The sequence below is a fragment of the Saccostrea cucullata genome, unplaced genomic scaffold (genome assembly GCF_032062105.1).
Source record: "Saccostrea cucullata isolate Sc308-1 unplaced genomic scaffold, CSIRO_AGI_Scuc_v1 ctg1224, whole genome shotgun sequence".
Lineage (NCBI taxonomy): Eukaryota > Metazoa > Mollusca > Bivalvia > Ostreida > Ostreidae > Saccostrea > Saccostrea cuccullata.
Window position 1 is genome coordinate 244687 of NW_026930231.1, and position 17880 is coordinate 262566.

General features: G+C 32.6%; 1 protein-coding gene across 4 annotated transcripts; it reads right to left on the reverse strand.

The window, feature by feature from the left end:
• Window positions 1–1777: 1777 nt before the first annotated feature.
• On the reverse strand, window positions 1778–17855 carry LOC134283338 (neutral alpha-glucosidase AB-like). 4 transcript variants are annotated; one of them, XM_062765794.1, is made up of 22 exons: window positions 17746–17855; window positions 13874–13969; window positions 12468–12710; window positions 11880–12047; window positions 10695–10809; window positions 10263–10368; window positions 10030–10126; window positions 9768–9869; window positions 9309–9387; window positions 8759–8932; window positions 8383–8444; window positions 7950–8027; window positions 7272–7474; window positions 6706–6929; window positions 6287–6383; window positions 5988–6148; window positions 5395–5644; window positions 5155–5231; window positions 4845–5033; window positions 4337–4446; window positions 4144–4241; window positions 1778–3698 (listed from the first exon to the last, which is right to left on the reverse strand). In XM_062765794.1, the coding sequence occupies exons 1-22, from the start codon at window positions 17763–17765 to the stop codon at window positions 3586–3588; spliced, it is 2862 nt and encodes a 953-aa protein (XP_062621778.1). In that variant the 5' UTR covers window positions 17766–17855; the 3' UTR covers window positions 1778–3585. The 4 variants fall into 4 exon arrangements, with proteins under 4 accessions (XP_062621778.1, XP_062621777.1, XP_062621780.1 ...); XM_062765793.1 differs by having other exon boundaries at window positions 10263–10371; XM_062765796.1 differs by having other exon boundaries at window positions 10695–10755; window positions 17746–17854.
• Window positions 17856–17880: the final 25 nt, after the last annotated feature.

Sequence of the window (17880 nt, forward strand, 5' to 3'; positions counted from 1 at the left end):
TACAAACAGAAACACTTTGAAGTCCTACAGCTGTAAGTAAAGAACAAGGTAAAGAAAGGTAAGTATATGACCATCTAGTTTTAAATTTTATATTACTTACAAACAGGAACACTTTGAAGTCCTTACTAAGAACAAGGTGAAGAAGCGTAAGTTAGCGGACTCGATGCCTCTGGAGGCCCTGATAAAGCGTCACGCCGGTGTCCTGGGTCTCAGTGCTCTAGTGGAAGCTTATCCTTACAATGTACCCGAGTTCATGCCACAGATCCTAATGGACCTTTGCATATCATTGCATTTAATTTTTCAGTATCCATGTACATGTAACTACGTTTTAATGTATTAGCATGTACATTTACTGAGATTTTTTATTAATAAATAAACATGAATGTAGTAAGACCATATGTCGGGTTAGAAACACAATGCATTTCATGTACTAGTACCTGTATAAAAGAGGACTGTGTTCACATAATCCATGAGTTTTCATTTAAATTATCTCCTATGTGATACAATTAGTTTACAATTATGTCATTAACAAATTATTTCATCATTTTGATGAGAATCCTTGTCAAGTTTTCATTTATGAAAAAGTGGATTTGAATAAAAATTATTCTTTCGTCCGATACATGAGTGCACAATGTAAAATTTAAATATGAAAGAGTGGAACAGATACTTTCTTCAGTTTTTTTTTTATTAATATATTTTCAGGAAATCCAGCATATACATACATGAATCAATATCATTGTGTTAGGAAAACGTTTCTGTTCCATGACTGATAGTTATTCAAAAATATTTTGTGGAGTAACTTCAGATGCACATAGCAATTCATCTGAAGTATGAAACATCTTTTGGAGACCATGAATTAATTTTCAGATTATACAAGGACTTTCAATATGTTAGTGTTCTACTTAATAAATGTAAGGTAGAAATTAAGGAGGACCTTTCAAGAGATCAGACTGAAAAAGTGTGTTATGTAAAGTTGCATAAAATCAGAAAACAAGACCAATTTTCATTTGTATAATATGAAATAAATATATGAACAGACAAAACTTGGACTTCGAAAGCTGATGCCTAAAATTTCGGAAACCAGGATCAAAGCAACAATTTTGTACCTACTTGGCATTATTAGGGGCACCTGTCCAAAATTGTGCAGCATCTGTAAGTCTTGGGCCAATTTCCAAGACAAAAATGATCTGGGAGAAAATACCAATTCTGGATGTAAGGACAAAAGAACACTATACAGGAACACCCAGAAAAAAGTTACAAGTTTAGTACAGGTGTACCTAATGATGTTCAGATGACTGTTAAGATTCAAGGCCATTTCTGAAAAGAAAAACTTGGAAGTTTCATCTTGAAGAAGTTACTTGGAAAGTGAATTTTTCTATAAGATGAGATTTCCAATTTGATATAGATTTAAAAAAAAATAAAATGCTAACTTTCTTTGTTTTTTTATTGACGACCATCAATCAAATTTGGACTTGCAAAATTGTTTATATTCAGTTTAATGACAAGAAATAACATAATTTTACACATTGAATGAATGGTGATTCATTAAAAAGACCATCATACAAACTCATTTGTGCTACATTCATTAGAACTTCCTGGTCTCTTACACTCAAAAAAAAAATTATACATGCACGGCACATTTGTGACAGACAAACAATCACAGACATGTTCGATGCGTATTTTATCTCTTCAGATTTTATTAGAATCTTAGTTGCAAATATTAAATGTAAATTTTAATACATGTACTTAAATTATTTAAATTATAATACTTAAATTGTTCTTCTTTTCTTTTAAGTCAGTGAAAGAAAACGTTTGCTGTTTTTTTTTTTAATTTTCCACCTTTTATCAGAACAATCTTATGCACTATTTAATACATGCAAACAGGTATTGCAATTTCCCCCTTCAATAAGAAAATGAGCTGTCTAGCAGTTCTTAAATCTAAGAGTTTTGAAAATAATTAGAAAGCAACATGTTTGACCAATGTTTAAAACCGCGTACAACCATAGAGTCACAACATGTGACTTTCCATGAATATATCAACTCTATATCAATAACTCTATCAAAATATTTCATATTTCTAACCCCAATCTGGTTTAAATGAGGAATATATTTTTTTCATTTTAACTTTAATATGAATCATAAACTATCTATAATATGAAAAACAAATTTTCAACCTGCTCAATATTTTTAATCTAGTTTTTCTTTTGTAATTAGAGCCATAGCACTTATATGATCAGCAATAATATAGACAGCACTTTACAATGCGTAAAACTGGATATACAACACAATGCCAACAGTAAATACAAAATTAATCTTTACCCAGCGAAAATGGAGATACCCCATCCAGATAACAATGATTTTTCAGATTTCTAAAATCTGAGATTAAATAGTACACGTTGTAAAAATGATGGCAATCATAATTTTTTCTTGCTCTTCTCCAACCTCAGTACATATAATTATATATACAAATATCACTGGTACAAACATAAAAAGCGTCATTCTGACCAGATGTATACATAATATATTTTAACTAAAGATCTAGAAAAAAAATGGTATATTTTCATCACATGACAAAAATATCAGAGGACTTTTGAAAAATTGGGGTGCTCTGTTTTATAACTAATCATTTATAAAAAGTCTGAAGTATACATACCGGTAATACTTGACGTCAGCTTTTGAATGTAACAAAGCAGGATTATTCCAGAAGGTTTTTACTCTTAAATCAACAGTGCTATTTGTTAACAACTTGCAATTAGAATATTTTTAAAAACATTTTAATTGCATTTCCTTTAAAGAGGTAACTTTAGACTTTTTCATAGATTTGCCCTCTAAAATTTGTTTTCACATACTGTAATTTTTTTTTTCATTTAATTCATTTTAAAACCCTAATTATAAATATTTTTGGGTATATACATTTATATAATTTCCACTGGTTCCTAATGTCTGTTATCTGGACCAAAAACATTTTTGAAAGTTCAAATAAATACAGATTGTAATTCTTAGGCAATCAATGTATTAAATGTCAATCAAAAAGCAAACTAACAAACATGGAATGTTCTACATTTAAACATATAAAGTATAAGTACATGTAGGTATACTCTCCTGATGAAAAGTTCAAAATCCAAAAATCTATCACTGATTCTTTCGTTTTAAATTTTATTCTTTGGATATGAATATTTGTTACTAAAATCATTGATGAAAATCAGATTGTACTATGAATATAATAAATAAATCCCCTCCCATTTTCAGAATAGAAAACTTATTAAAGTTTCTTCTCCGACTATGAGATGTAGCTTTATAAATATTGTAAAATGCCATCATCAAAATACTGTAAAATTTTTTGGTATTGCCTCTACAAAAATGCATTATCAAATAGTTTTTGAAAAACATAAATTCCTTGGAAAATGTTCATACAAAATTCCAAGACAAAAACATAATCACTAATTGTAAGTAAACATCCATTTGATTCAAAAGTGAGGTGAGGGGTCAAAAAATAGAGAGATGACAATGAAATTCAGAGCTTTGAAATGTTACACAATTCCTGATTGGCTCCTTGGTGATAATATGGACTAATGAGGCTGCTTTTTACTGAATGGTGATGGTGAAATCTTTAGCGATATTAACCCCAGGCTTTCTGACTGTTAGAACTCGACTTGTACTGTCATAACTATGATATAGAGACTGGGAATTCCCATCAACTGAAAAAAAAAAATACATTGGAAAAGGGTATTCTAAGATATACATATACATGCATACTGAAATTTTTTTTACCAATACTGGAAAGAGAAGAAATTCAACCCAACAGCACACAGAAAATCTTGTGCCGTAAATTGCACCTTCTAAGCATAACAGGATCTGTAGGGTTATGGTCAAAGACAAATATATATAAAACCATGATGCTATAGTTCTGCAGCTAGTTCATTATATGATGCTAAACACAGATAGTTTTGAACGTATGTTGCAATTTTACTAGTGAAAAACATACACAGTACACGGTATTTTACATTAAACTGGAAGTAAAAGACATGAAGTTCAACTCAACTATATTCTATATTTATTTTTTCATATGAGGCATGCTTTATATTTCTCATCCTTCTTTAAAATGAAATATTAATCTTCAGGAAAAGATGTTCATAATCCTACCTGTAATATGTACGCTGGATGCAGCTTTAGGAAATCCTACAATGACTAATTTTTCTAGCCATTCTTTCGTTGATCCTTGTCCATTTGGATCTGCATTACTGAAATAAGATAATAATCTTGTTCAAATGCCACTCTTCAAACACTCAAAGTAAAAGAAAACTTAATTACTATAAAAAAAATTCTCAGAACTTACCTGCTTGTTAATATATTATTTTTTAAGCTAAATTCTCTGTGAATGTAATTTCCACTTCTGTAAGCGAATGATTTGTAATCATCAGCATATAAATCTCCTTCAGCCTCACCCTGTAACAGAAGGACATCAATATAACATAGGCTATTGTGCTAAAACGAAACTACATATTCACACTCATTTGTCACTGCTTAATTTTTTTCTTTTTTTTTTTTTTTTGGTATATGGCACAACTCATTTAGTATGAACATGGATATTGTGAATTCACAGATATAGCATAGTTATCTTAGATCCCCTGCTATATAAATTCAACAAATTCTTTATACGGATAAAACAAATTATGGATAGAGCAGAGTAATTTTATAGGTTCCAGTGACTTTCTTATAACCAAGTTTTACTGTTTCCATTAAAAACTTTTTCTTTATCCTTTTTTAAATCATTTTTGTGCTATTTGAATCTGACTACTTTCTTTTAATCTGTATTCTTTTAAATGATAATTTTGACAACAAACCTGTTTATTGAGACATATAACCAAAGTGAAGGGATCAGCTGACATTAAGGAGGAGGACCTCCGCACCCTCATTTTACGTGGAACAATGGATCCACCCCTCTGAAAGACGGGGATTTTTCCAAGAGGTGCATTAATGTAAGTGTTCTGAGCACCTGCATAGCTCTGGTATGTCTGTATGTCATACCATACCTAGATAGAATCAAATCAAAATCAGTGTCTGTGAAAATCAAAATGAGTAAGAAATGACAAATTTCTGAGCTATAATCACTAATGTCTACTATTAATAGTAACGTATCCTTTTGCAACTTACATCATTTTTGCCAGGGAAATACACAGTTGTTCCAGTTGCCCCCTGATCTGTGATTGGTTTGACCAAAAGTGAAGATCCTGAAATATAAATAAACAATTTGCATTCAAATTAAATACTGAACAAAATATTGTTGCCATTACAAAAATCCCAATTCAAATCTCGTCAGATGGAAAAATGGACAGTCATAGTTGAGCAGTTTTTTAAAAAAAATCTTAATCATGGGTAGGCCATCATCTTTACCTAATAAATATTCATCATCCATTTTGAATGTGCTTTTATCCTCAGGAAACTCGACCCACAGTGGACTCATGACCGTCTCGCCGCTACGATAGCCGTGGTAAAACAGTGTGTACCAGAAAGGGAGGTAAGTGTATCGCTGACGGATGGCGTCCCGGACTATATTCCTGTTCTCCTCGGGTAATAAGTAAGGCTCTCGTCTCTTTGTGTCAATGTGGGCGTGAGCTCTGAAGAACGGTTGGAAGGCTGCAGCCTTAGAAAATACAAAACAATACCAAAACATACTGTTATTTATATGTTATCAAGTTTTGCAAAGACTTAAAAGATTTAAAGGTTTACCCTCCCTCTGTTAAACTCACTCTGTAAAACTGCTTTATTGTTAACAATTCTCCATAAAAAATAAAATTAGAGTCAAAATTATAAATCAAAATTTAAACATACCTTACAAGTAAAATTTTGATAAAAATGGCCTTTCCACTTGACATTTTTGTCAGAAGTAGTCAATTCATTTTCAAAGTAAAAGTTATCTCCCTTATCAAAGTATCAATAAATCCGAAAATCTTTCATGCGAAGTGTGTAAATGGTATTACATGTACCTGATACCAGCGGGTCTGCAGTTCATTGTCAGGGTTCTTGAAGAAGCCACCCACGTCGGCTCCTGAGAATGTTATTCCAGCCAAGTTCAAGGTCAGTAACATGGGTACAGACACCTTAAGGTGTGACCATTCACCCATATTGTCTCCAGTCCATACTGCACCTGTAACAACGCAAAATAATGTTAAAATAAACAAAACCTATCATATATCTTTGACATCCAGCATTTTCCAATATTCTGATCATCATTTGATGATAATTTTTTTTCCACTTTGAATTCCTTATGTTTAATAATTCTTACCAAACCTCTGTGACCCTGCAAAGAAAGCCCTGGTGAGGACAAATGGTCTCTGCTCATTGTTAGATCTCATCAAAATTCCCTCAGCTGTGGCTTTTTGCTACGACAAATAAACAAGACCTTTTCTTCAGCAACCAATATCACATCAAAATTACAGAAAATTAAGGTTCATAAATCCTCTGCTCACTCATATAAAATGTTGCTTGAACCTTTTTCCAAGAGAAATGTATTTTATAAGCACATTACTGACAATTATAGCATAGCTTGCAGGGCAAAATTGGACAAAAAAGACACTCCAACTTGGCAAATGTATAAAGGAATAATAGAAATTTATGTCATTAAGAGTTATCTCTCTTATCAGAGCATTAATGATCCTCAAGGAAAAATGTTAATTCTTATATAAAAAAAAGCAGAATTCTTACCACATAAAATCCATATAAATTGTGTACATCTCTGTTTTCAAATCCTCCGTGATGAAGTACGTCTTTGTGAAATGTAATTTCTGGCCCATTAAAGACAGAAGGTTCGTTCATGTCATTCCAGATATACAGGTCAGGGGTGCTGCCATCGTATTCTGAATACTGGAACTTTGACGCCCACCAGTTTCTGACCTCAGGGTTAGTGAAATCAGGCCAGCTCGAGGAACCTGAATATACATTATTGCATCATTATTGTTGGGGAAAAGTCTTGGAGCTCATTCACTTTATAGCTTTAAATGTTAAAATAGATCTATTATAAAGGAATTCATTAAATTCAAAGTACACAGGATGGCATTCAGACCAATTTGCTGGTTGGTAAATCTTTATGATCAAACAAAATTATAGTATAACTTGTTAATATGGTTTATGGTTGTGTAAGAGCTGTAATCAATGAAGGAAAGACTTATTTCATCAACATGTATTTCCATAATGTTAAAAATTTTTAGGAGTGTAGATAAACCCTGAAAATCTGTAATCATAAATTATACAAATTGTAATTACAAAATTACCTGGCCAGCACCACCCCTCGTATTCCCCTCCGTTCCCGCCCTTCACCATCAGATCCCTGTTTTTAGCGTCGGCGTACACTTTGTAGTTGTCGTCTCGCTTCAGATGAGGGTCCACGATCGTCACCATCTTTCTCCCCTTAGCTCCTTCAGCATCCAGCATGTCCTTAGAGCCTGGGAACTTGTGAGCATCCCATGTAAAGTATCTACCAAGAAGTCAAATCAATCATAAGTAAGGTATCTAACAATAATTATATTCCATGTACAGTATAAATCTACTAAGAAATCAATTAAATCCAATCAGTAACATCCAATGTAAAGTATCTATCAATAATAAAAACAAATTAATCACACTCCGTATCTACCAATGCAATAAATCAAATCGATCACATCCCTTAGCTTATAAGTACTGTAAACCAACTTTTATTCATGTGTGAGAAATTTTTTGCAAAGTTCGCAAGAGCTTCCTCCTCGCAAATATTTCTCCCAGCGAGCCGGTCCTTTAGATCTCTGTGTCTATTAAACATTATCCAAAAAAAGAGTTTGATCACAAAATTAATTGTTCCAAACTAGTTTACCCCCGTTAAATCGCAAAATAAAGTAAAATAAAATTCCATTTAAAGTATCTGCAGATGTTAGTATCTGTAGGTAGTTTAATTCTGATATAAATGAGAACCCTACCTTTTACCATCTGTATGTTCAATGTCCAACCAAATCACATCAAATGGAATGTCAAACAGATCCATATTGGCATCAACACTGAAGTAAGAAAATGAAACACGATTCCATTTCTGTATAAATTATCATTTTGTTGTGTTATCATAATCTTTAGCTTACTGTTATATTTTACTTCTCCTCTTTAGGCATGTAGATTACTGTAAAGCACAAATATTAGTGGGGGATTAAATTTCGTTTTTTCGTTTCAATTATCATTGAAATTAAATCCCACAAGAAATTTTATATGACTATATATTGAATGGGGTTGCTTTCAAAACAATGAAATTTTACCCCAGGAAACTCCTTCTAATGACAAATTAACGAAACTTTATTCCCACAAAAATTTGTGCTTCTACAGTACTTCTCACAGATATTTTCTAGTCTACAGTCTACTCACTTTTTAACATCTTCTTGGTCATTATAATTCCACCTGCACTGGTGATAGGAAATTGCAAAGAGCTGCAAAGAGAAACAAAATTATCAACAATTGCAAAATAAGGAATTCACTTGTTTTTTTTTCCCCCATGCCCTTAAATTCATTAACTTTGCAACAGAATTTCTTTTCTGAATCATCATGCACTGTAGTTTTATCATGTTTTAGCTGAAAACCAATTTCTATTTTTGCCAGGTTGAGTTAGGTGATCAGAATCTACAAATTTTTCTTATATAGAATAGGAGACAATGTAGCTTAGCTGTCCATGAATTTCCATATAAACAAATTTACTATTTTAGCCCTACTTTTATATCCAGTAATACATAAGCTTTAAACCTACCGGTGGTAGCTCAGTGGACCCGGTCAGAGTGGCGTACTGTTTGAAGACGTCTTTGGGGCGAGGACCCAGCATAACAAACACGTCGATGACCCCGCTCTCAGAAAACCAGTGGGTGTCCATCTGGGCCATCTCAGTGTTTCCCTTCACCAGGTCCGCAATTTTAGAAAAGAAATTCTACAAGGTAAAAAGACCTACTAACTCAAAATGTACATGTAACATATATTCAGGCTTTTCTTAATTTACCCTGGTATTTTACCTGGCTGAAATCATGACTGTACTGGCCTAACAATATTACTTCCACATTGTAAGTATGAAGGTTATTCCTTTTTTGTAAAAATACTGCCTGTTTCTAACTTTTCTGAAAACCCCATATACCGGGTATATGTACCTGATACATGTATTGGACAGAGCTTTAAGAATTGTATGTGGATATTTGGAATCCAATAATTTTATTTCTGTATCATAATTATATGTACCGTACAACTGAGGTGAGTATTGAATATGAATTATTTGGAAGCTTGTATTTGTATTTACAGAGGTGAGTCTTTACCTTGTCTGCTGTTGTGGAGCTGATATCTATCCAGGTCTCTGCTGCATTGTTCCAATATATCCCCACTGTGCTCTTCTCACTACAAACAAATGCATCAATAGTAATCAACATGTAAGACATTGATTACAACATGTAAGATTTTGATTATAATATGCAAGATTTTGATTACAACGTGTAAGATTTTGATTATATATGTGTAATATGCAAGATTTTGATTACAGCATGTAAGATTTTGATTATAATATGCAAGATTTTGATTACAACAATCATGCCAGATTTGATTACAACATGTAAGATGTCATATCTTTACAATCTAACCTCAGAACCATCACAGCAAAACAAAGGAAGACCAATAACTCTTACCTAATTTTTCTTTCACTTTTGCAAAGATGCATCACTTTACTTTCACTTTACCAGTTTTTCACCTGTACTTTCACCTTAATCAAAAGCAAAACTTACTTGTGGGCCCACATGACAGGTACAGATCCATAAAGAGCCATGGGATTGTATAATTCATACTCAAACACGTCCAAGTTAAACAAACGATAGGGGTCTGTGTCTCTGTAAATAAACAACATACATGTATACAGATCATTTGTGGCTTCTATTAATCAGAACTTGCTTACAAGTCTGTAGTTGAGGAGTTATAAATTAGCAGTCTATACATGCAAGTCTCTGATAAGACAATCACTGTGTTCAAGACAGTTCAGGGTTCACTTACTTTGTGGTTTTGAGTGCCATACTTTCAGCATGTTCAGGAATTCCGTACACATTCTCAAAACCCGGGAATGAGATGTCAATACCAACAGAGGCAGGACCTGTAGCAAGAAAACATTTCAAGATTTGGGAAACACTTAATAATCATACAAACTTGAATTAATATTTTCTAAAATACATGTTATAGACTTAGTAAGGACATATTTTTTCTTTCACTTTTCATGTCAATGACCTCACCATTGGGCTTAGGATCATGGAAGGATTTAAAGGTTTCCTCCCACAATCCTGACTCCTCTGGGTCCTCTGGCTTCTTCTCTTCTTCTTCCTTCTTCACTTCTTCATCCTCCTGAAATCAACCAATCAAATGATTCAGGGTAAAATAAAACTACCAACCACATAGCTCAGCACAAGATGAAGCAACCAATCATATATCTCAGCACTATATAAAAGTATGCAGAGAACCAAAAATTCATATTCCCCCCAAATAATTTCATACTACAGTAATGAGGTCCTCCTTTAAGCCACAAATCAAATCCTCTTCAACTAGTATTTTTTCATTAAACCACAAAATTTTGACCCTTTGAAAAAATGTGACATGCTAAAACATAAAATCATTTCTAATATATAGTCATAACTCTCTACAGTGAATCACCCTGACCCCCCACTGACCTTTTTGTCCTCTCCCTCAGCGGGTGGATCCGCGGGGGCGGCTTCCTCTGGCGGTGCCTCTCTGAAAGGTTGGGAAAACCATGAGAAAACAGAAGTCACCTTGTCCAGCCAGCCCCTACACAAGAGAGAGGCTACTGACTTCTGGCTTAGTACAACATGCACAACTATAGTAGCAAACAGAACAGAACAAGAGGGTCAGAATATGGAGCGCTAGGCCTGGTAGGCACAGTCAAACTGCCTAAGAATTGTTAACAGAATAGATATCTGATACAGCATATTTTTTACTTTGCCTAGCTAGATTTTCATTTGGTTTCTTTAGAGAAAAAGTTTAAATCTTACTTAATGTGTTTAAGATGGAACTTTGAAAAATGACTAGTTTGATTTAAAATTAAATTAGTACAATAACGCAAGGAGTTAATCTTTTTAAGTTGTGGAATTTTACAGATTAGTTTCAGATATGAATATCATGAAAAAATTTATTAGTACAAGACAAATTTTCATGTGTGAACCGGGATTGAACCCAAAGAAAACCAAATTAAGAAAATTATCAAACATGAATGTCAAAGATGTTAACAAAACAGTACATGAAATTTCAAAACAGTGATTAACATGATTAATAAAAACAAAGAACAAGATAAGATAAGGCTCCTGTTTTGCCCTAAAATAATGACTGAAGCAGGCTTAAACATGTTAAAGAAATACATCAAGTTCAGTAACGTAATGTCAACAAACTTAGAAACGGACAAAATCCAATAAAATTTATGAAATTATTGCAGTCACTGTATATGTATCCTGCAAATATTGAGAAACTACAAGTAAAATGGGCAAATTGAACATTTTTTGCTTTAAAAAGTATTACAGCCTATTTAAATTATGTAAGATGTTTTCTCTGTTATGATGAGTGTTGTTGTATTTTTAAGCTTGATACATGTGCTCTAAACTTTCTAACTGGAAAACTAGCATCTCTAAGGTTTCGATTATGATATAAACAAATATCATATTTATTGTTTCAGTCAGGTAGTTAACACATTTTTAAGTTTTTTAAAAGGATTGCATTTTTTGTTTCCTATTTTCCTTTCCATTTAAAAACTCTTTAATATTTAAAACACATAAAATTCTCCACTTTCCATATAATAAGTGAACATATTTACATTCACACACACAAAAAGTAAAAAATATACTTACGGTTTCTTTCTAAAATGTTCGAATTTAAGCAGGCCTTGTGAGTTGATGCTGACCAATGGTTCCTCTCCCGAGATGAAGTCGATTCTGAATGGTGAGTACGTGAGGACAATCTTGCTGTTCTCCAGACCCAGTGTTATACTACTCGAGGCCTTGTCCAAAACTTTTATGCTTTAAAAAAAATTGTAAAACTTTGTAGTCAGAGTTCAATAGAAACATGCTGCATTAAAATCAGATGCTTTTAAAAAAAAAGTCTTTATTATCAAGTCTTTTCACTGCGCAAAACTTTACCTCTGATATAAACAACTTCATTAACAAAATCTAACAATTAGAAATATTTAGATTTTAAAAAATGCAGAACAAGCTTTGAGGGATAAAGAACTTGACTCAATGATCCCTTTGTTTAGGTTAATGTGTAAAAACTGGTTTGAATCTCAAAAGCTCAAAAAACATACTTGGTATTTTTTTCTTAATCCTCCAACACAACTTCTTTTAAAATTATTTTTTACCCCACTAAGCCATTAGGTTTGAAATGCAATAAAATAAAACAAAAAATTAAAACACTGCTAAACAATAAAAATCCAGACTTACTCCTGTTGTTTTGGTTCCCCGACCAGAACATCCCCGACAGGAATCTCGTAACGAGTCTTTAATGGTTCCAGCTCATTAATTTTCACTCGCGCTGTATTCCCTTGTAATCCATACAAGTCCAGAATAAGTCGCACATTTGTTTTAGTATTAAGTAATTGAACACTAATTTGAGTAGGTGTGATTTTTAACGAGTCCATCAAAACAACATACGGGCTATTCCCAGGCTGCAAGCTTCGGTGTCGCCTGAAATAAGGAAAAATATATATTTTACTAAAAAAGATAGATATTTTGCTAAAAAACAATCTGTGAAAACATCATAGTCAAGAAATCACACAGTCTGAATTTAGGCCAGGTAAAATTAATCTTTAGATTCTCATCCTAATTTGCTAAAAAATTGGGGCGGGTGGGCGGATTTTATTTTTTATTTTTTATAATTGTTAAATCGTAAGTATCAACAAAACATGGACTCTTCGTTCACATTTTTTTTTCATTATGTTAACAAATATGAATAGATTTTATTCTTTTCATATTCTTTTAAATATATAAAGATTCTTGCTTTAAAAATTAAATATTAATTGTTAATTAACATTATCAAGTACACATTATACGGCACACCCGGAACAAAATGAGGTGGGGATACCAATAAATTGTGTGTGACTTCTCATCGGCCTTACTCCAAATACACTGTACATGTACCTTTTAGTTTTACCAACAAATCCCTGTTTTCTGTAAAATATCATAGATTTTCACCTTCCTAAAAATTTCATCGTTCTTAAGACTTGACATATCATGTTTCGACTTTAAAATAGGTCATATTTGCAAAATCTATAAAATGTTCTAATCAAATTTAAGATTGACCATTCCCTTACATGTAGCACTTAACATTCTCTAAAGTCTGTTTACGAATTTTTTTTTTCAATGGAAGATCACACACAGCTGGAGATCGTTATATAGGCCTATAACTTGACCAGGTGTCATTTTCCTCGTCTATTTTTACTTAGTTGCAATCTTTCTAAAAACTTGCTCCTGCCAGTAATGGTATCTAAATGTGTTTATGCTTATTTTCTTCTCTGTCTTCTCTATACTGACAAATTATCTTCTCCATACATATTTAAAATGCTTTTATTGCCGATTTTTCTCCCTTTCTTCACATGGCTCTTTTGCTATAAATAGCGAAACGCAACTTTTAATACAGACGGGAGATAACTCTTAAAACATTGATCCAAATAATACATGAAAATACCTTTATTAACACCCAAAAATCAAAATAAAAAACACCGGGGCGGGACATTTTGAGAGGGGTGGGCGGGGATGAGAATCTAAAGATTAATTTTATTTGGCCTTATTATTTAATTTTATTCTCCAAAAATTAATCATGGTTGGGCTTCAAATTTTAATTAACTTACTTGCAAAATCCACTCTGGTCACATGTTTTGAAGTTGTCTCGATTGACTGAGTGCACCTGCACTATCAGCAACAAACAACAAAGGTATGATGACAACCTGTAAGTTTAAGATATAATAACACTATGGTCCTTCTACACCTGTTTGATAAGAAGTGACAGTGGGGAATCCTGGGAGCATAATCAGAATGAAGGAGTCAAAGTTAGGTGTTCATAATGCTAAAATTTCAATACCATTGCCCCCTTGCCAAAACATCGCACATCTTGACTGTCACAAACAATATACAACATGCAGTCAAATATCCTTTGCACAAAAAATGAGTCAATGTACCTCAAAAGCCCATGTTTAAATTTAGCATTCATAATATGGTTTGTGATGAAACATTTCAATTTTATTTACTATATATGAAAATGTTGATTTTACATATGTGTTATTTCAGAGACATATTAAACCATAAAGACTATACAAGTACTTGTAACAAAACTTGTTTGGATGGAATGATACAGCAAAAAACTGAATAGGTAATCGGCATAATTTTTTCTAGGATTAACCTCATCAAAAACCTTGAGTCCAGGGACTGAACAAAATCTATGTGAAAAGTTATAAAGACAGAATCCTAAATATTTACCTTTCAATAACTTGTAAACTGAACATTATGTTCAGCATCAATAAATACCTTATAATATAATAATAATTGTCACAGGGCATTTAAACTATTTCCAACATTCACAAAAACTACATCTTTTCTACTTGGGACCTACAAGTAACATGTACAGTCTTTACTGTACAAAAAAACTTTTTTTAAATAAGTTTTCAAGAAATGTAATGTTAAGTTATGTTTCCAACCTATATCCTCAAATACACATATAATAAATTGCCATTAAAGTTTGCTTCATTTTTATGCAGGATTTGAGACAACATCCATTAACAAATTTGCTAAAAGTGATAGTTTTAAATTGCATTCCATATGATTTCATTGCATCAGTATATAGTTTTCACACGCTAACCAGGTGTTGAAACATACTAATCTCTTTGCCTGTGACAAAATAATTTAAATTTGTGCATCTCCGCTCTGTTGGTCAGGTGAATGGTTTTTTCAAGCAATGGTAAAAAAAAAATATTTAAACCAAAGCTACAGGCAAAGCAAACCAGTTATGACTGAGTATGTATGAATTTTACAGTACAGTGGAATCACCAATTCTGGGTCGTCTCCAATTCCGGGTCACTCATTGTAATTTATGCCATGTTATTAAAATTTAATCGCAAAAAACTTAATAAATACACTGGTCATGAAGAATTGGTCTTTCTGTCTTTAATTAATTTCAAAATTTTGAATATCAACTGTAAGAGAGCATCTGGCAATTAAAATTCTTAAACATATGCATTGAAGACGGGGATGTTTCTGCTTCGGTGACGGGCTACTTTCGTTTTTGTTCGCTGCAGCAAGGCTGATATAAAAGTTGTAGATAAATAAGAGGAGCTTGAAAGTGTGGCAAATGCATTTAGTTTTAATTTAGAAATTAACCAATCATAACGATCACTGCACAAATAAAATTATAATGATTAATGAATCAAACTGTAGTTGCTTCTCCAATTGCTATTCACATAATCTCGTGGTATGAAACATGTCAAAACTTAGATAGAATGTTCTATCGTTAAAATGATATTGTCCTACGGACCCAGTTTAACGATAGAATTCGTTCCGTGTATTCGTAATGTAGCAAAAGAAACACGGGCTATAACTCGCATAGTGCATTTACTAGGAACAATCTAGAGAGTTCGGAATGTAAACATGGAGGTAATTTGAATCGAGAGAAAAACGTTGAGAAAATGAATTGGATTTTCGTATTTATATGGATTATTTTTTGGGATAAAAGGCATAAGCAATCTCAAAAAGGTTTGTTTTAATTATTTTGGTAGTTATTCCCAGTGCAAATCATTTTATATTCTTCAAAATCGTTTCGGAGCGGATCCGCTCCGATTTGCTACATTGCAAGTATATGGGACGTATTCTAACTGTGGTGAGGGCTTGTACCGAGACACAGTTAGATTATTCTAACTAGTCAAAACTCAATGTACAAAACCAAGCAACAACCATGTATTTACCTAATTCTACCTAGAAAATATTTTTCTAAAAAATAAAACTGAGTTCACCCTTCAAATTCATTTTTTAATTAATAAATTTAATTGTACAGCAAAACTCGTTTAGTAAGAACACGGATATAACGAATTCACAGATATAGCGAAGTTTTTCTCCTGGGACCCCGGCAAAATTCTTAACAAATCTTTGTAAAATTTTACGGTTATAACGAACTCGGATGTAACAAATTTATGGATATAGCAAACTGATTTTGAGTCCCGTTGAGGTTAAATATAATGAAATTTACATCTTTTATAACGATCAACTTTCAAAGATCTCAAAATTTATTAAACTGAACTGACTTTATTTTTTTGTAGCATTTGTATACAAAATTCAATTCATAATAAAATCTTAGTTATCGAAGGTATGTTTTTAATTATTTCTTTCCCTAACATATTTGATAGCAATACTTGAAGGAAAACATTCATACTGCGAACTCGCTATATATGTTTATACGAATTCATCATACGGGTATAACAAATTATGGATATAGCGAATTAAATTTGCAGGTCCCAAGGACTTCGCTATAACCGAGTTTTACTGTATGATTTTAAATAATTCAATATATGTATTTTTTAATTCTGCATATTTCAATTTGTTTTAATTGTTGTTATTTTTTTTTTAGATAATTTATACATATTTCTGTGTTTGTTTTCTTTTTTTCCAAGCTGCAGGAATTATTTTATGTTTCAAGATCATAAAAATCGTGTTCCAAAATGATCCATGATTATTACAAGACCGTGAAGTCACATGACATGGAAATGGAGAAAATGATTCGTAACTGGGGATGCTAGGCCTTGCTGGAATACCGATGTTAATATTGTTCCTGTGTAGCTACTTTAAAAACAAAATTGCTTTTGGAGGACTCATGTTTTGTACATTCAATACATATATTGCATAAAATATAAATCAAACAGCTTTGCAGTATCAAGGAAACACCCGGACGTAGTTAGAATAATCTAACTGTGTCTCGGGACAAGCCCTCACTACAGTTAGAATACCACCCATATACTCACAATGTAGCAAAAATTTGCACGCCATGTTTACGTTCGGAACTCTCTTGATTGTTCATAGGAAATGCACTGATACGAGTTATCGCCTGTATTTACTTTGCTACATTGTGAATACATGGAACGCATTTTCTCGTTAAACCGGGTCCGTAGGACATCTATCATTTTATCGATAGAACATTCTATCTAACCCTGACGTGACCCGGAATTGGCGACTTCACTGTATATTTCGATCAAAATTGAAATAGATCAAAGTGACATAACAGTCTTTATGTTTTGTATATAGGGTCCTAGTGCTAGAGGGTAATTTTTAGTACACAGCTTTATTTGCAATTTACTCTATATTTTAAGTGCCTGTCTGCCTTATCATCATCAAAAAAAAAAAACAAAGCTGAAAAAAGCAATCTCATTTCATTAAAAATTAAAAGCTATCATTTTCAAAAATATACAACAGATGAAGCACTGTAGTTCTAGGGAGGTTATTACTGAACCTCATCACTGTGATTAGGAGAAAATTCGGGCTGTCATTTTAGCCAACCAGAGAATCCCACGCAAGTGTCCCGATAAAATATCGATCAGTTTTTGACAAAAATTGACAATCTATTTAAAAATATTGCACAAATTAAAGATATCATACTCTACTAGAATGTGCACACCTATATATAATTTTAAATTCTTTATGAGAGAAAAGCGTCCACCTAAAGAAACTTATCGTGAACACGTACCGGATAGTGGTGGCTGCCATTTTCTTTGGACTAACAATTGGAAGTTGGTGGCATCGTTTCGAATTTTCCAAAAATGCTCAGTCACGAAAAATCTTTTGATAAGTATATCAAATTTTGATACCTTATTTTGGAAAA